Below are 19,815 nucleotides of genomic sequence, written 5' to 3'. Positions count from 1 at the left end.
TTGCTGAAGGTGTCGCCATCCCAGATTTCTAATTGTACTACAAACTGAGAGTAATAAAAACAGCATGGTATTGGCATAAAAACAAGCACACTGATCAATGGTATCAAACTGAAGACCCAGACACAAATCCACACACCTATGGACACCCAGTTCTTGACAACAAAGCAAAAAAATACACACTGAAAAATGGATAGCATCTTCAACAAATGGTGCTGGTCAAACTGGATGGCTGCATATAGAAGGAAGCAAGTAAAACTATAGCTAGTTCCTTGCACAAGACTCTACTCGAAACAGAACCATGATATATAGTTACAGAGAGACAGTTGGGGGGGGGGTGCTGAAATAAAAGGATGGAATGTCAAGGAAGGACACCGAACATTAAGGATCATTTGAAGGGTTCTACAGAAACCTATTCCTATAGAAACTACTTAAAGAAATTTATACACACACATTTGTGTGTATGTGTGTGTGTATATACACATACATGTGTATATATGTATGTCCATATGTATATACATATGTGTACATAGATGTGTATGTATGTGTATAAAAAGAAACCTAAATGGAGTGCCCCAGCTAAACATCTTTCATCACCAAATCAAATTTCCAGTGCCAGGAATGGGTTCCATTCCCATGGGAATAGTGCCCTGCCTGCATAAAATGCTAGTGCAATAATAGTACAAATGTTGTGGACACAACCAACCACTGTCGGATTGGATTTCAGGCCAACTCCTTGATATGGAACCCAAGCCTGACACTGCTGTAATAGTAGATAGGCCACAGGCCCACAGTAAAACCAAACACTGGATCTGCTAAAGTAACATAGCAACAAAATGATCCCTCACAACATTCTGCTGTGCACACAGATCAGTGTTCAGTTAGTATCTGAGAGACTTCCTTGCAGTAGACGGAACTAACACAGAGACCCAATCTGGATAATGTACAAAGAGTGAACGACCCTGGACACTCAGTCCTGAATGGGATGTCTTCGGCGCTACATGGAAGAGGAGGCAGAAAGACACTGTCCAGGTCAGATAAGGTCCCCGTGCCGAGAGGTGGCGTGACCATGATCTCGTTATCTTCTACTGACACCACTTGCAAAGGAAAAATTAACTAATCACTAGTTAGATGACCCACACTTACGGCAACACCCATGCTCAGCAGAAGGTGGCCAGCACTAACTAACTAAATGGTGTTTTTATGATTTTTTTTTTGGTCTCATGCTGCTTTGAGCATTTTTTTTTTTTTTGGTTATCTTCCTGGTCTTTTTCTTGTGTATTATGGCTTCCAATTTTGTATTATTATGGGTTTTGTTTTTATATCTGTGTTTCTTGTGCTTTTTAGTTTTTGCTGTTCATTCTGATTTGATTTTTTTTAAATATTTATTTTATGTACATTTAGTATGAAGGTGTCAGATTTCCTGGAACTGGTGTTATAGGCAGATGTGAGCTGCCATGTGGGTGCTGGGAATTGAACCCTGGTCCTCTGGGAGAACAGCCAGGGCTCTTAACCGCTGAGTCATCTCTCCAGCCCTGATTTGATTTTTTTTTTTAACTAGCCTGTTTGTTTCCTAAAGAAAGAAAGAAGGCAGAGTTGGCACTCAAAATATAAATGTAAATGCCTTTTATTGCTGCAAATTTTCCAAAATGTTTAAAATGATGTGAATTACTTAGTGAAAGATTATTTTGGTACCCTCTGTAAAGAGAAGAGGTGTCAACACTTATCTGCACTTGGAATTCTCTTTAAAAAATCTCTAAAAAAATAAAATTATTTTGTTAAAAAATGAAAGAAGTCCTCCGTCTGAGATTTCAAACACTTGTGGAAGAGGTGATACATCAAGTCTCTTCTCAGAGAACTGCATTCGTCCACGGTTTGTTCAAAGTAAACCAAAGGTACTTTGGTAACCTGGTGACAGCTGCATCACGACATCATAGCACAATACATTATGACTTTATGATGATGGTGATGTTACAAAAGAAAAAACCCTACTACGCTACCAATCACATCATCCCCGACCAACTGTCACCCTCCCAGGCTGTCCCATCCGCGTCGGCCTGTGGCACCAGGCTGCGGCCAGGCTGTCGGCACGAGCCCGGGCAGGGGCTCCGGCGGAGGGATCCGCAGAGGCGAGGCTACGGTCTCTTCGGTCTCGGAAGAAGAGACCGCTTCTGCGGCAGCACAAAAGGGGGCGGCTGCAGGGTGATGTGCCAACCGATGTAAAGACAGATACTGTGTCCACTGTGGCTGGACCGGAAGCTGAGCGGGCCTCGGCCCTCTACACATCCTGCCAGGGCCAGGCCAGAACTGCCCACCTCCTCTTCCGCAGCTGATTCACAGCCGACAAGGCAACCTCAGGCCCTGTCTCATTCCACCAGAGGCCCACCAAGACAGCCTTCCGCCCACCATGGCTCTGAAGAGAATCCATAAGGAACTGAACGACCTGGCGCAGGATCCCCCAGCACAGTGTTCAGCAGGTCCTGTCGGGGAAGATATGTTCCACTGGCAAGCTACAATCATGGGGCCAAATGACAGTCCCTATCAGGGCGGAGCATTTTTCTTGACGATTGATTTCCCAACAGAGTACCCCTTCAAACCACCTAAGGTTGAGTTTACAACGAGAATTTATCATCCAAACGTGAACAGTAACGGCAGCATCTGTCTTGATATCCTTCGCTCGCAGTGGTCTCCAGCACTGACTATTTCAAAGGTGCTTCTGTCCATCAGTTCTCTGCTGTGTGACCCCAATCCAGACGATCCCCTAGTGCCTGAGATTGCTCAGATCTACAAGACAGACAGGGAAAAGTACAACAGAACAGCTCGGGAATGGACTCAGAAGTATGCCATGTGACTAAAGAGATTATTGGATATCCTCTACAAGTCAAGGCTCGGGGAACTCTGAACGAGAACGGCCTTCTGATTCCCACTGGACTGTTTGCTATGAACCCACGCTGCACCGCTTCATCCTTCCTGGTGCAGGTTCTTCACCTGACACAGTACTGCTGCAAGCTGTGCTTCTGTACCAACACTGTCTCCTAGCACAGTAACCAAGATGTGAGATTAAAAGTTTTCCTCATTGACTTAAAACTGAGTAGCCACAGTGTGAGGGGTGGTGGTGCATCACACTGCTTAGAAGGGGTAAAGCTCCATCAGCCTGTAGATGGTGAGACTGCTTTAAGTGGAAGCCATTTAAATTTTAAAAAGTTATGAAAAGCTGGGTGAAGAATGTGAAAGTTTCTGTATTCATTTTATTCCATAACACCTAGAATTAGATGAACACTAAAACCAACCAGATTAAATCCAACTCACCACCTGTATTTTAAGGTTTAATTGGTCAAGAAAAAATAGATTGGTGCTATTAGTCTATAAAGTGTGATTGGCTTTGTTCCCAAATTCTTTATACCCCGACTCAACCTCCTTTCTTTCAGTCTTTCTCTCCATGTTCCTTGATGTATTTGTGGTTTCTCAGTAGATACATACAGATCACTAACAGTGCTTATTTTTCTTATGTTAACTGCTTAATCCATTTGGATTTAAGGGTGAAAATTCCATTTGATGAAAAAAAAACCTGTACAAAGACCCAATTGCTCCTCTGTAGCTTGTACATTCAAGAATGATTAATCTGTGTAATAAACTGACTCCTCCATCATTACATAAATGTTAATCTGTGTAATATCCAACTGTTCCAGGCACTGCATAAATGTTAATCTGTGTAATAAACCAACTCCTCCGTCATTACATAAATGTTAATCTGTGTAATAACCAACTGTTACAGCCACTGCATAAATGTTAATCTGCGTAGTAAACCAACTATTCCAGACATTACATAAATGATAATCTGTGTAATAAACCAATTATTCCAGCCATTACATGTTAATCTGTGTAATAAACTCTATTCCAGCCACTGCATAATGTTAATCTGTGTAATAAACCAACATCTCCAGACATGACATAAATGATCTGTGTGATAACTGTTCCAGCCCCTGCATAAATGTTAATCTGAATAGCTCCAGTCACAGAATACATTTTGTGTGAGTAGGTATTTTTGCTTTAAGAACCTTATTTGGTTGAAATTAGTAGATTTTTTCATTCAGTCTTTACATGCTTTTATTTAGATTGATCACATTTTCAAATCATGAAACAACTGCAGTTTATAGCTAAAAAGACACCTTAAAAGTAATTTTGGTCAGGCATTGTGGCGCACGCCTTTAATCCCAGCACTCGGGAGGTAGAAGCAGGTGGATCTCTGTGAGTTCAAGGACAGCCTTGGCTACACAGAAATACCATCTCAAAAATAGAAAAAAAAGTAATTTTATTAAATATGATAGAGGAATAAGTTTAAAGGCTTATGAAATAATATAGCCTCTGAGGAAAAAAGCTTAAATAAGAAACTAGCTTTGTTAATGAAACTAAGTTGCATTATACCCAAACCTCATGGCATTCTTTGGTACATATATAAAACACAAAAACAATACTGGTACTGAGTAGTTAAAAAAAAAAAACTTTGACTAAACTTAGAAAACAACACCATCATACAGTTAGGATGTCTGCATAATTACTTTGCACTAACTTTTACTGGATGTCCACCCAATTTTAAATTCTGCTGTGTATGTAGCTTTTGGTGTATGTGCGTGCATGCTGCATGTAGCGTGTGTGTGTGTGTGTGTGCATATGCGTGTGTGCATGAGCATGCTGTGTGTAGATTGCGTGTGTGGCTTTTTTTTAAATATTTATTTTATTATGTATACAGTATTCTGTCTGTGTGTATGCCTGAAGGTCAGAAGAGGGCACCAGACCCCATCACAGATGGTTGTGAGCCACCAAGTGGTTGCTGGGAATTGAACTCAGGATCTTTGGAAGAGCAGGCAATGCTCTTAACCTCTGAGCCATCTCTCCAGCCCGTGTGTGTGGGTTTTTGAAGTCTTCCCCAACCATACTCTAGTAAAACCTTGAAACATGTCAACTGTATGTCTGAAACATGATTCTTTTCCTAATGTAACTGTAAAAACAAAGCCAATATTCAGTCATGTTGATGTTCTCTAGACATCAGGTTCTTAAAAATGAATCTTTACACTGCCCCCCCCAAAAAAAGCTGAAAAAATTCCAGTTTTTAATTGCCATGAATAAAAAGACAAAATAGAAACTACGTTGCGTGCTTATATATTGACTACACTAAACCCTTTTATCATTATTTTAAAGTATACTACTATCTTTGTAAAAGGGGGAAAAGTAATTATAAAACAGCCTCAGGGTAGATTCTAGAAGAAAAGCATTGCTTAAATTTGGTTTGGTTTGGTTTTGGTGTGTGAGTTGGAGAGGACATCGCTACACAATTGAACGGCCTCTGCAGACCTTCCAGTGCGACAGGAGGGACAAATAAAAGAAACAATGGTAAATCCTGACTTGGTCTAGACGAATAGATATATGCGTGCATGTATGCCTGTGCTTATGTGCACGTGTCTTTTTAACCAAATTTTAAGCAAATTTTTAAAGTTTAAAATTTATATGATAATAAAAAGGTATTTTTGTACACTTGCACATTGTTTTAAGCCAGTTTTTATATGCATAAGAGCCAACAACTAAGCTGAGAGATGGTGGCGCACTCCTTTAACCCCAGTACTCGGGGGCAGAGGCAGGCAGATCTCTGTGAGTTCGAGGCCAGCCTGGGTCTACAATAGCTGGTTCCAGGACAGGCTCCAAAGCTAGAGAAACCCTGTCTCGAAGAAAAAAAAAAAGGAGGGGGACAAAAATATCAAATTTCCAGTGTGGCAAAATACACCTGCAATCCCAGTACTTGGGAGGCTGACATAGGAGGTCACAAAATCAAGGCCAGCTTGAACCACTGCCAGGCACTGTGCCTACATTTGTAATCCCAACACATCAGGGGCAGGAACAGAAAGATCACAAGATGTTCAAGGTCAGCCTGGTCTGTGTGTGAACACTAGGCCAGTCAGGGCTCTGTGTGAGACTGCCCACAAATGAATGAATAAACAGTCATATGCCTTAAATACACAGTTGTATTATGTATGTATAAAGCCTATAGAAGTGTAGCATCCTGGGCCTTCCTGCCCACCACTTCACTGGTGACTACAAAGCCTATGCTTTGTAAACCTGGCCTTCAAACTCACTCAGTTCTCACAAAGTGTGTATAAATCCTACAGCAGTGCAGCATATAGGTCTTCACATCCACTCACTGGCTCAGAGCCTGCAAGATGTGTGTGGTAAATGCAATACACAAGCAAGCCATTGTTAACTCTGATGCTGCCATTTGTCTGTGCGCCTTTTCTGTTTACATACACAAACGCCACTGTCTTATCATCAACTACATTATTTATACAATGTGTAGGTTTAGAGCCAAAAAGTAACCAGCAAGGTTGCATAAACACACTTTAAAGCTCACACATTAGGAAACCATCTAACAGTGCCTTCCCTAGGTCTGTCATCAAATGACACAGAATTATATTTAGACATGACAGTCAAGAAAAGCATTTATAAAAGCCTTAATATGTAGACTTTATAAAAATATATAATTAGAATCAAGCATTCTCATTTATTACTGTTAAATGAATTAGTATCTTAAAAATGCCCCCAAAACAGATGACCATGCAATTTCAACATAATTAGGAAATTACAATAGTGACAGAGGCCACACTTAAGGAGCCTGGAAACTGGGAGGCAGCATCACTGCAAGTCTGTGGCCACTGAGACAGTCCTCGAAAACTTACTCACTTGTCTACCACACATCCTACATGAAGTAGAGAATTGGGAAATACTATAAAAGGGAGGGTAGTTTAGGCTTTATTTCTAACAGATGAACTTTGCATCTTGAGTTCTGAGAACTGAACAGCATCAAGACTTTGCCGTTGTCAGGGAAGTAGTATCAGCATAGGCGTCACGGGACATATACGAACAGCAGTTTTTGTTTGAGGCTTTTATTAGGTTTGTTTTCAAAGTAGAGGTTGTTTACTTTGTATATGAACACCTTCATGCAAAAAGACATTAAAAGCAAAAACCCTGTGTAACACTGTGTAACTAACTGAAAAGTACAAAGGAGCCCTGGCCCCACCCACTCTCATCCTACCCCACCCTGCAGCTGGCAACCAGGCTGCCCATGAAATTACTGCTGCCTCAGTCCTAGAGAAACTCCTTTCTGCTGTGTGTGTGTGTGTGTGTGTGTGTGTGTGTGTGTGTGTGTGCAAGCGCGCTGAAATGCAGAAACACACATGTTCAAGTGTTAGCCTAAGTGACTACTAAATGCTCAGCCATAAAAGGAATATCTCTAGGACCTCCCCAAAGGCCCAGGGAGCATCCTAGAAGACAGCAGAAAAGACTACCAACAGGAGGGGGGTGTTGTGAGACACAGCTCAGGACCTCCCCAAGGGCCCAAGGAGCATCCCAGAAGACAGCAGAAAAGACTACAAACAGGAGGGGAGCGTTGTGAGACACAGCTCTGAAAACAACATAGATGAAGGAACTGTCTGGGGAAAAGGATTTCAGGCGTGAGAGAGCTAGTAAAGGAGGAGGTACACACGCAAGGTGAGCTATACTACATACATGGATGAAACTGTCAAGAAATTAAAACAGCATCAACAGAGGAAAAGTTTTCAGGTATCAATATTTGTGCCTTGACGTACTTGGAAGATGTTCTTGTAGGCGGTACGGGCAGTTTGAAACACAAGCCTAAAGTTCAGGAAAGAAAAAGGTAAAGACTACAGAAATTTGGCAGCTGTGAACAGTACTTCAAATATCAGATGAGATTTGGCTCACTGTTTTCCTGTGGTTATCAGAGCAAAACACAACAGAACTAGTCAGCACACCACCTGGTGGTCTGCAAACCGCTAAGAGTTTATGAAGAACTAAGGTGGGAAAGCGCTGCATTGGAGAACCCTACGGAAAGTTTTCTAACTACTCTGGCAGTGAGAGCAGGGAGTCTTATCACAAAGTGAACAGTGTTTCCAGCATGAGGTTCCAAGGTCTCTAATATTACAACAAAACAGGATGTGAAACAGGCTGGGAGAAAGAAAATAATTTGTCAACTAAATGGTTATTAGCAAATCAGTTAAAATCTGCTCATTAGGATCTACCTGGGTCTGTAACAAAATAGAATTTATTTTGAAAAAAAGGTAATTTATAAACAACGGGTATTTATTGTTCACAGTTCTGAAGTTGGGAAGTCCAAAATCCAAGCACTAATAATCAAGTCTGACGAGGGCATTTCTAACAGTGCCTTCTGTTAACGTGTTCACATGACAGACACTGCCAAAACTCCCTAAAGTCTTTTTTTAGAAAGCATTAATTCCATCCATGCGCACAGAGCTTTCCAAAGGTCTAACTTTATTATACTTCAGATTAAGTTCAACATAGGAAGAAGTTTTGTAGTCACAAACATTCAGATCACAGCAAAACTACATGCCTGACTCACAGGGGTCACATGCTTTCCAGGTGATACATACAAATTCCTCTCTAATCAATAATAAAAAAAAACAGAATTAACACAAAAGAAGTGTAAAAATAATAGATTTGAAAAACCAATTTCTTTGCTTTGTTTCTTTAAAATGACAGCTCCTGTCCAAGATTCCTTTACACAAAGAACTGAGGAGTAAATCAGCCATCCTCAGCCAGACATGACGGCTGACACCTATAACCCCAGCACTAGGAGGCTTGAAGCACGGCTAATGAAAACTCAAGAGACAGATACTGGGGTTCAACCTGAAGACCAGAAAAGCAAAGCAGCCAGCCTCTGGCTCTTACCTCTACCTCAGCCCCAAAAATGGCGATCCTGCCTCCAGGAATCTCAGAATGAGGCTGAGCCTAAGAGCTGTCTCCTCCCACCTTATAATCCTCTCTAGTCCTGGATCAAGGATATGCACCACTATAGCCCGGTTTCTATGGCAAGCTAGTGTAGCTACTGGGATTAAAGGTGCGTGTCACTGATGCCTGGTCTGTAAGGCTGGCCAGTGTGGCTGTTTTACTTTTCTGAACCTCAGGCAAGCTTTATTTATTAAACATAAATATAAAATATAAGATGCCACTACAGAGGCTGAGTAAGGCCTGAGTTTAAGACCATGACTTTAAGACCAGCCTCTTCCACTACACAGTAAGTTCTAGAAAATTCTGAGCTACAGTGTGAGGCTCTAAATAAAATCCTGCCTTCACGATAGAAAGAAAAACAAAAAAACTTAGAAACCAAACCAATTCAAAAGAAGTGGTGTTTTTCCTGTTATATACGCGCGCGTGTGTGTATACACACATATATACGATGTATTATTTATATACATACATGTGTATGTACACGCACACAGCGAGATGGCTCAAGCGATTAAAAACACCTGCTGCTCTTACAGAGGGCAGGTTCAGTTTCAGCACACACACGTTGGCTTTTTCGAGACAGGGTTTCTCTGTAGCTCTGACGCTTTTGTAGACTAGGCTGGCCTTGAGCTCACAGAGATCCACCTGCTTCTGGCTCCGAGTACTGGGATTAAAGGCATGCAACACCATCGCCCAGCTAAAATCTTTAAGGATATATTCTTGCCATAGACTTGAAAGTATCTGTTTTTCTTGAAACCTTTTCATTTATTAATGAATTTTGCTGGATATTTTATAGAGGGTACCCTTAGGGAAACTGAGGTAATGCCCCCCCTTTTTTTAAGTTCTTAAGTATTTAATGAACATTAGACCATGGAGACCAGACTGTACAGAAATATAATGCAAGTCACTTACACAGTTCTAAATGTTCTGGGGCGGCAGCTACATTTTGAAAGTTTAAAAAGTGACTAATTTTTATAACAGATTTTATTTATTTAGATTTCTTTGTTTATTTTGAGACTGGTCCCGCTTTATAGCCCAAGCTGACCTAGAACTTGTGGTGATCCTTCTGCCTTCAAAGCGCTAGGGTTACAAGCATGGACCAGCACACAGAGCTACTTTATTCAATTTAAACAAAAGTCATTTCAAAAAAGAAAAAAAAACCATCATTTTAACATGTACTCAAGTTTTCTTAAAATTAACATTATATTACTTTTTTCAAAACAAGTCTTCAAAATCTGATACAGCTTACACTTAACAGCAAGTCCAAGTCAGACGAGGCGCACTGCACTGCCCAGCAGCCATGGCAGAGCTAAAACACTAAGCAGTATAGCTCTAATGTGGACATTTGAACTGGGGTAACAAAGACTCATGATAATTATATTTTAAAAACAAAAATATACCTAGTATAAAAATGGTTCTGCTTTATCACTGTAGTATCTCTCTCCTTGAAGGATATGCTAAACAGGAAAACTGAAGTAAGTAAAAGGAAACAAAGACGGCTATAATAAAATTTTAAACCAAACAGTCCTACCTCCCCCTGAACTAAAATGCACCATCACACTTGAGACTCACCTCCTCAAGTTCATCTCTGCCAAGGCCTTTGTATTCTTAATATGAAAAACACATTTTAACACAAACCAAAAAAAAGCTGCCCTATTTTAACTTAAGTCTATCAATTATTAACTTTCTTCAAACAAATCTTTGATACTGGACAGAACCATTTCTTCACATTTTTCTGAGGTTGCCACGTACACTTACTTTTTTAAAGAAATAGCTGCAATAAAACCATGTAGAGAAAAATAATTTTTTATTCTCTTGTTTCTTATATTTTAATTTTCTAAAACATTGCCCCCATTTTTGTATCTCTTAAATCAGACAGTTAAAGACACAATTAGAGTAGATTCTCCATGTGGGACGGGAATCATATGCTTCATAGCAGCGTCCACTGGGTATCACAGGCAGCAATTCTGTCAGCTCCTTTTACTTTAGACTTGTAAAATACACAACTTCCTTACCAACTCCCTCAGAGGTCAGAGAGATGATAGGGTGGCCAGCAAAACGGGGAGGAATGCTAGGTCTTCAGGTATGACTCTTCATTTGGGCTGTTGTTTTTAATAAAATTAAATATATCTTCCCTCTGGGCCTGGCATGGCCTTTTGAAAAGTCAAAGTCACTCACAGTGACACATCTCCTAATCTTTTCCAAGACAGTCCCAGCAATTAGGGACCAGCATTGAAATATATGATCTTGTAGGGCATTCTCAAACTACCACAGGAGATTAATAATAGCTGATTTCCAAACCTATGACAAAACTATAATAAATAAGTCAATACAGTACAACCTTAAGACCAAACAATAATAGATGAACAGAACAAAATGGAGTGCAGACACAGACCCAACATCTGTAAACAACTGACATTAACTAAAGTATCTAAGTAATTATGGAAAAGTGGCTGATCAGGCAAAGAAGAACTGGATGTGGCCCATGCCTTTAATCCCAGCACTGGGGAGGCAGAGGCAGGGGATCACTGGGACTTGGAGGCCAACTTGGTCCACATAAGGAGTTTCTGGACAGCCAGAGCTACACAACAGAGAGGCCCTGTCTCAAAGAAATGAAACAAAAATAAAAGAGTTATTTTATTTTTTTATTTTTTAAATATTTATTTATTATGTATACAATATTCTGTCTGCATGTATGCCTGAAGGCCAGAAGAGGGCACCAGACCTCATTACAGATGGTTGTGAGCCACCATGTGGTTGCTGGGAATTGAACTCAGGACCTGTGGAAGAGAAGGCAAGGCTCTTAACCGCTGAGCCATCTCTCCAGCCCAAAGAGAGTTATTTTAACAAATGTTACAGAACAACCAAACATGCACACAGCTGTCTGAAACTCCAGTTCCAGGAGATTCAAGGCCCTCTCTGGCCTCAATGAGCATCAGGCATGTTATGTGATATACATACATACATGTAGGCAAAACATTCACACACATCAAATAAAATAAAAATAAATTTAAAAAAAAATTTCTCAAACTCTGGTCTTGTATGATATACAAGTAAATTCAGTATCACCTGAACCCAAGAGTTTGAGGGCAACCACAAATATCATGAGTCATCTCTCTTAACAGTAACAACAAAGTAAAACTAGAAGAAAATACAGTTTCCATGGACTTGGGTTACCAAATGCACAATCCACCGTACAACTTTAAGCTAGTCTTCCATCAAAATTTAAAACTAGGTGATGAGAAGGCAGTTCGGTCAGGAAAGCCTTTGCTATGCACACACGAGGATCTGAGTTTGGATCCATCTATTACCCGTGTCAAAGCTCGGCATGGGGCCAATGTCTGCAACCCCAGTGGAGGGCGGGAAAGGGAGGATACTGACAGGCAGATCCCTGAACTTCCTAGCCAGATAATCGATAAACTTCGGGTTCAGTAGACTGTGACCCAAAAAAATAAAAGTGGAAATCACCAGAGAAGTCAGCATCAATCTATGGCTTCCACCTCCACACACGCACCTCCATAAATGTGTGCACACAACATACACACAGCACAAATATACAAATTTAAGGGCTGGAGAGATGGCTCAGTGGTTAAGAGCATTGCCTGCTCTTCCAAAGGTCCTAAGTTCAATTCCCAGCAACCACATGGTGGCTCACAACCATCTGTAGTGAGGTCTGGTAGCCTCTTCTGGCCTTCAGGCATACATATAGACAGAATATTGTATACATAATAAATAAATAAATATTTTTTAAAAAAACAAATTTAACTTCTGTTCTTCAAAAGATATTTTAAAACATTTTTAAAATTATTATTTTATGTGCATTGGTGCTTTGCCTGCATGTGTGTCTGTGTGAGGGTGTCATGAAGTCCTGGAACTGGAGTTACAGACAGGTGTGAGCTGTCATGAGGGCGCTGGGAATTGAACCCAGATCCTCTAGAAGAGCAGTCAGTGCTCTTAACCACTGAGCCATCTCTCCAGCTCCAAAAGATATTTTAAGAGAATGATAAGCTACCAGTAGGAAAGTAAGATTTGAGAAATCAACTTCTTGAGAAAGGATTTGCAACTTAAAGAATTCTGAAAACAGGAGTTTGCGAGATGCTCAGGAATTAAGAGCACTGACTGATCTTCCAGAGAACCTGGTTAGCACCTACACAGTGGCTCTTAACCATCTCTAACTCAAGTTCCTGGGGACCCAGTGCCCTCTTCTGGCCTCCATGGACACCAGGCATATATGTGGTACACATGCATACATGAATGAAGACAAAGCACCTATACACACATGATAAAAATAAATTTAAAAAATTTAACTCAACAACAGAAATCTATAAAATCAAAAGTAAGGGGCTAGAGAGTTGGCTCAGTGGTTATAAGCAATGTTTGCTCTTCCAGAGGGCCCAAGTTCAATTCTTAGCACCCACACGGCAGCTCACAACCATTTCTAATTCCAGTCGCAGAAGATACAAAACCCTGCTCTGGTTTCCTCTTTGGCCTCCTCAGCCAACAGGCAAGCAGGTGTCTCACAGACACACACGCAGGCAAAACACCAAACACACAGAATAAACAACAACAATAACAGAAATCAAAGGTAAGGTGATACCTGCCTTTACTTCTAGCACTGGTGAGGCAGAGGCAGGGAGATCTCTCAGTTCAAGGTCAGCCTGGTCTACATAGTGAGTTCCAGGTCATTCCAGGCTACCTAGTAAGACCCTGTCTCCAAAAAGCAACAACAAAAGATATAGACAGACAAAAAAAATAAACAAGTAATAATATTACACTAACATTAGTAGAAAAATACAAATTAATTTGCATGCACCACTGGAACTGGAGAGAGGGTTCAAAAGCTAAAAGCACTGGTTGCTCTTCCAGAGGGCCCAGGTTAAGTTCCTAGCACCCACTTGACAACTTACAACCTCTGTAACTCCAGTTCCAGGCAATCCGACACCTTTCCTGACTTCTGCAGGTACATGATGATCAGACATAGATGCCAGCAAAATTCATACACATAAAAGTAAATGAATCGTTTTTTTAAAAATGCACTATTGCTAGACATGGTGGCAGGTACCTATAATCTCTGAACCTGGAAGATGGAGGTGTCCTCAGATAGATAGCAAGTTTGAAAATTTTTAAGTGAAAGTAATAAAATAAAATAAAACCATACACTATCAATACCTATTAAAACGGCTAAAATTCAAAGCCACGATCATGGTCTGGGCATTGTAGTTCAGTCTGCAGAGTGCTTGCCTAGCATGCATGAAACCCTTGGTTCAGTCTCCTGCACCACATAAACTGTGGTAGCACACACCACACTCAGGAGATAAAGGCAGGAGAATCAGAAGTCCGAGATCCTCCTTACCCTGGGCTCCATGAGACCCCATCTCAGAAAAAAAAAAATTGTCTGATCATACCTGAAATGATTAAGGCAAAGCCATCTTGTCCTGGCTCCTTTTTGATCTGCTCAGATAGTACTCAGTCCTCTACCCACAACAGTGATATCTGTCCTGGTAACACATTTGCGATTTCCGTGACCCTGACCATGACTCAGCTCTACTGACAAAAATAAAGCTTATACGAACATAAACTAAAATAACAGAAGAAGGTATGTCAAGAGTAATTGTCAGTTAGGCGGCAGTGGCGCACACCTTTAATCCCAGCACTCAGGAGGCAGAGGCAGGTGAATCTCTGCGAGTTTGAGGCCACCCTGGTCTACCAAGTGAGTTCCAGGACAGCTAGGGCTATTACACAGAGAGACCCTGTCTTGAAAAACCAAAACAACAACAACGAAAAAAAAGTAGGGATGGGAGCATAGGCCAATGGGGGAGTGTCTAATATATCAAGGTCTGGGGACTCAATCCCAGCCCTGAAAAATAAATAAAACAAAAATGAATGTTTTGTCTTAATAATTCATAAAATTCAAGAAGGATTTAGAGTCTGCTATACTAAGAAAATGAATCTCAAGCGCTATTAGCTGAAGGTAGGAATGAGTATTTGAAATTGACTGTAGTTTGGTCTATATGATAGCCAAGAAGAGACATGTCCAGCAATTTTACCCACCGATTTTGTTCCTCCAGCTTAGCCAGGAGTTCTAAGTCGTCTGGACTCAACTTTGATGGGGAGGCCGGGGAAAGCGCTGGAGTTGACAGTGTGGTGGATGAGGATGTCGTGTGCAATGACGCAGATGGACTGGCCACCTGACTGGCCATCTGACTGACTGTGTGCGAGACTGTGTTCTTCACCCATGAGAGAGTAGAGCTCAGCTTTTCCGCCACCTTGTCTGTCGCCACCTGAGAACAGAGAGCACATTTTAGTTGTGTTGCAATCGATGTGGGATGCTCCTCTGTGTTCTGTGAATATGGTTTATTATCATTGGTTAATAAAGAAGCTGATGTAGCCAACAGAAGAAGGCAAAATCTGGGAGACACCAGCAGTTACTAAGGAAGCAAGCTGTGAGGTGACAGTCACGAGACTCACTAATAGAAATGGGTTAACTTAAGTTGAAAGAACTAGTTAATAATAAGACTAAGCTAACAGGCCAAACAGTTTGTAATTAATATTACGCCTCTGAGTGGCTATTTTAAAGCCCGCGGGAAAGGGCAGGATGAGAAACCTCCAGTTACATGCAATCATTTCCACAAACTTGGTGACCCCACTAAGTTTACTCAAAACTCACTGAGGTGATGGGGGTTAAGCCTGTCTCTGCTACCATTATTCTAACATCCAAACTTTGGAACTTTCTTCATCTTCTTTAATATCTATTCATGTCTATGTTATGTGTTTGCCTGCATATATGTGTATACACCACATGCATGCCTGTTGCCCTCAGAAGCCAGAAGAGGGTGTCAGAGCCCCTGAAGCTGGAGTTAAACATGGTTGTGAGCTGCCATGCCAGTACTGGGAACCAAACTCAGGTTCTTTGCAAGAACAGCAACTGCTTTGTAGACCAGGCTGGCCTTGAACTCAGAGATCAGCCTGCTTCTGCCTCCCAAGTACTGCAATTAAAGGCGGATGCCACCACTACTTGGTACAAACAATGTTTCTTATGAAAAGCTTCTGAGCTGGCAAAATGGTTGGCTCAGCCAGTCAATGTACTTGCCATGAAAGCCGAGCACCTGCATTTGATCTTCAGGACTCACACAGAAAGTAGAAGTTGAGGACAAACTCCATAGCTGTCCTCCATCCTCCATACTATGGCATACATGCCCATGAGTGTAAACACATACACAGACACACACAATAATTTTTTAAAGTCTTAGCTGTGACATATGTAGCCATAAAGATTACAAGCCATGCAGTACTTGTATGATCTTCGAGATCTCAAATCTTATGTGACAGGGAAAAAAATGTTAAAGCACTATAAACCATCTTCTGAATAACTTAATGCCAGCCACCCTTAAGTTTATGTACAGTAATTCATTCACAGACACTAAAACACAACACATGCACAAACATATGCTCCAAATTCGGACAGTAAACAGTGCTCTCATGGATTGTCCAAAGCTATAAAATGGTGCTCTCTCCCCACATCCTAGACTTTCACCTAGGATGAAAACTCTGTGCAGGGAAAGGATAATATGAAAATAATTCTAAGACATATTAAGCCATTCAACATAGCAGTGAAGCATCTAATACAAGAAAGATTCAGCTTCAAGAATTGAGGGGGCAAGGATTTTACCCCAAGCTACCTCTAGCTTCTCCTTAGCTTTCAGTCCCCGCCCTACGAGAACTTCTTTCCTTCTGGAATACTATCACAGAAGAGGCCGTGTGACCATGGTTACTGAGAACGCTCACAAGAATAACAAGAAGGATGGACCCCATAGGAAAGAAGCATGGGGCAGATTATTTATTCAGTTTGCTTCCTTCCAGATATCTCACCCAAACTCCAAACAATTGCTGCCAACTCACAGATCAGCACAGTTCACTACAGGAATCAAAGAATACTAGAGCCAGCTGGGCATTGGTGGTGCACACCTTTAATCCCAGCACTTGGAAGGCAGAGACAGATGGATCTCTGTGAGTTCGAGGTCAGCCTGGTCTGCATAGTGAGATCCAGAACAGACAGGATCTCAACGAAATCATCTTAGGGGGGAAAAAAAACAACTAAAGCCAGGTAGAAATCCAACTAAGCAACAAGAAAAAGTGATGTTACTCTAGTGACCCTTCCTATAAAGAAAAACCTACAAATCACTACAAACTGTGAAATGACAGTAATTTGCATTGCAAAGGCACCGAATAACATTTAAAGCCAGAAAACTTAACATATGGTCAGAGAGGCTCCAGAGATGACAAAACTATAGGTTACTGTCATCGCTCCTGATTGCCCACCAGAACTAACTTGTAAGAACCCACTGAAGATGCCACAGACAGACGGCAGCAGGATAGAGAAATAAAGCTGGAAATGAGCTGGCAGCGTCTTCCCTGTGGCTCACTTGCATAGTGTTGGAAGGTGGTGTGTATGCTACTGTGAGGTAGAGACAATGTCATCAATAGTTTCACTGGTGGACCTGTTTGCTACAATACCAACCTGCTAGGGAAAGTCTGCCCACTGGAGCAATCATGGTATGGCCGCGATGAGGACAGCTAACCAATTTCTAATTTGTGCTCCACAGGAAAGAACTCACGCCTAGCACTGTAAATCTGGTCACCAGCCCATGGCTGGGAAGGCCCTAGCAAAGGACCTACTATTGTTATTTTGCTAAAATAGACACAGTATCAAACTGCCTTCTAAGTACAAATGTTTACACCACAGGAGAGTGCTGACCTCAGGCTGTCAGTGAAGCTTCTCCCTGCAGTGGGCAGTGTAGCAGAAACTCACAATTAGTCAAAGTGCTGGGAATAATGAAGTATGGTGTGCTTGACCTTAAACTGGACAACTATAAAACCCCCTCTGAAGTTCAGGAAACATACAGAAGATGTAAGAGGCAGGGGGGGGAGTTGAGAAGAACAATGTTTTCTGGGGTTAATGAGAAAGCTTGGCAGATCAAGTTGCTTGTTACCAATTCTAACAACCTGAGTTCAAGCTCTAAAATCCATAAAAGGCCAAGTGTCAAGTGTGTACCCACATATACAAAAACACATTAAAAAAAAAAAAAACCTGGGGCTGGAGAGATGGCTCAGCGGTTAAGAGCGTTGCCTGCTCTTCCAAAGGTCCTGAGTTCAATTCCCAGCAACCACATGGTGGCTTACAACCATCTGTAATGAGACCTGGTGCCCTCTTCTGGTGTGCAGACAGAATGCTGTGTACATAATAAATAAATATATCTTTAAAAAAAAAAACCTAATGTGAAAAAAAAGTGTCTTCTAGACACGACATAGTCATTGTTCTTGTGAACTCATAGCAGCTGTGATTACTACAAAAGGCCTGTCCAAGACTGGAGCCATCACCATTTCATGAAGGACGCGGGGCTTGTGAAGCTGATCCACCACTAATGGTGGAAGGATGAAGAAGGGGTCGTTTTCATTTGTATAGCCTGATAAGTTGTCCGTGTTCCAAAAAAAATAACCTGACACTCATACAGGCAGCAATATTTAAACTCTCTCTCAATTATTATTAAATTATTAAATAATAAGTTAAATATTAAACTAACCTCTCTCCCACTCACATACACAGATGAAAAAGTGGGGGAGGGGACTTGTTGGAAGGAGAGCTTAAGCAGGGGAGGTAAAGGAGGATACAAAGAAACAAAATTCATTATACAGGGCTAGAGAGATGGCTCAGTGGTTAAGAGCACCGCCTGCTCATCCAAAGGTCCTGAGTTCAATTCCCGGCAACCACATGGTGGCTCACAACCATCGGTAATGAGATCTGGTGCCCTCTTCTGGCCTGCAAGCATGAATGTAAGCAGAATACTGTATATATAATAAATAAATAAATAAATCTTTTTTTAAAAAATTCATTATACACACGCATGAGATTGTCATAAACATACTGTCTCCTAATGCCAACCATTAACTCAGAATATACTTAGTGAATTCCAAGCAGTCATCTTTATATTCCTGTTAGAGAGAAGTCCCTCACAGAAGTGAATTATTGCAAAGGCAAAAGCAATCTACTATTTGCTCTAATTTATTAAAATGAATTACTTTACCATACCTCTTCTGTATACTGTAGCAACAGGCCTCCATTTAAAGAGTTTGGAACAACCAAAGGCACAATTCTGACATCCAATCAACCTTAAAGAAATGAGATTCAGCCTCAGCACTAAGTAATGCATTAATGCGGTTTACTGTTTTCATGATTTCACACATTCCATGTGAGTTAATTATCTTTCATACTGACCATGCCCTGATCTCCCTTCAGCTCTCACTGTCCAAATCCCCATCCCCAACCTCTTCTCTTAAGCCCACCTAGATCATGAACCTCACAATGCAAACGTTGCAAAGCTCTTGTCCACATCACAGACATGCTACATATTTATTCTGAAAAGTGAACACTCAAAAATGTTAAAAATAACATCAAAAAGGACAATTATACATTAAAGAGATACGTAGTACGATTCAATCTTTATAATGGGCAGATCCAGAGACCTTGATGGCTTAATGTTCCGTGTCACCTCCCACCCATCCCCCCCCTCCCCCGGCCTCCCAAGGCACCAGTGCTGTCAGCTGGGGACCAAAAAGGGTATGGGTTTAGTCTTTACACATCATGGACCCACTGACTCCCAACACACAACAGCCCAGTGTTCTGGTCTGGGGATCTGAACTTCCACACTCAGTGCTATAATCTGTACTGTCAAGTCTGCCACCAACAGCAACTAGCTCTATCAACTCTGGAAGAAGTAACTCAACACACCAAACACCTAGCCCATCTTGAAGGCTTTCAAGGGACCTTAACCTCACAAGTCCAATTTATTTCAAGTCCAATAAAGATATCAACAATTACAGAGCCAGCAACAAAAAGAGGGAGCCAGCCAGAACAGACAAGAGACCAACAGGCTCTAGATGACCCAGCACAGCTATCACATGGAGTGTGATATCAAGGATTGCAAACCTACGACTGCCTAGTTTGTCCTAATA

At 41.3% G+C, this 19,815-nt stretch overlaps 2 protein-coding genes across 8 annotated transcripts in view; one reads left to right on the top strand and one right to left on the bottom strand.

Moving 5' to 3' along the window:
• Window positions 1-19,815, bottom strand: part of Evi5 (ecotropic viral integration site 5) — a 141,893-nt gene that overhangs the window by 91,363 nt on the left and 30,715 nt on the right. For 4 of the 7 annotated variants that reach the window (XM_085691513.2, XM_085691515.2, XM_085691516.2 and 1 more), the window contains exon 2: window positions 14,857-15,086. In XM_085691513.2, coding sequence (XP_085547639.2) covers window positions 14,857-15,086 — 230 coding nt within the window. Of the gene's footprint in view, window positions 1-10,377; window positions 10,443-14,856; window positions 15,087-18,892; window positions 18,973-19,815 lie in introns of those variants that run through there. The other 3 variants (XM_048447069.3, XM_087908756.1, XM_048447070.3) reach the window with 2 other exon arrangements.
• LOC125408637 (ubiquitin-conjugating enzyme E2 D2B) lies at window positions 2,072-3,953 on the top strand. The gene has a single exon (XM_048447073.3). It carries the CDS (start codon window positions 2,405-2,407, stop codon window positions 2,846-2,848), a length of 444 nt encoding a protein of 147 aa, XP_048303030.1. The 5' UTR covers window positions 2,072-2,404; the 3' UTR covers window positions 2,849-3,953.

This window comes from Myodes glareolus, chromosome 8, assembly GCF_982192425.1.
Source record: "Myodes glareolus chromosome 8, mMyoGla1.1, whole genome shotgun sequence".
NCBI lineage: Eukaryota > Metazoa > Chordata > Mammalia > Rodentia > Cricetidae > Myodes > Myodes glareolus.
This window is presented reverse-complemented; position numbering and strand designations above follow the sequence as displayed.

Excerpts from the sequence above, each read along its gene's own strand:
- LOC125408637 (XM_048447073.3), top strand. The coding sequence starts at position 2,405 with ATGGCTCTGAAGAGAATCCATAAGGAACTGAACGACCTGGCGCAGGAT.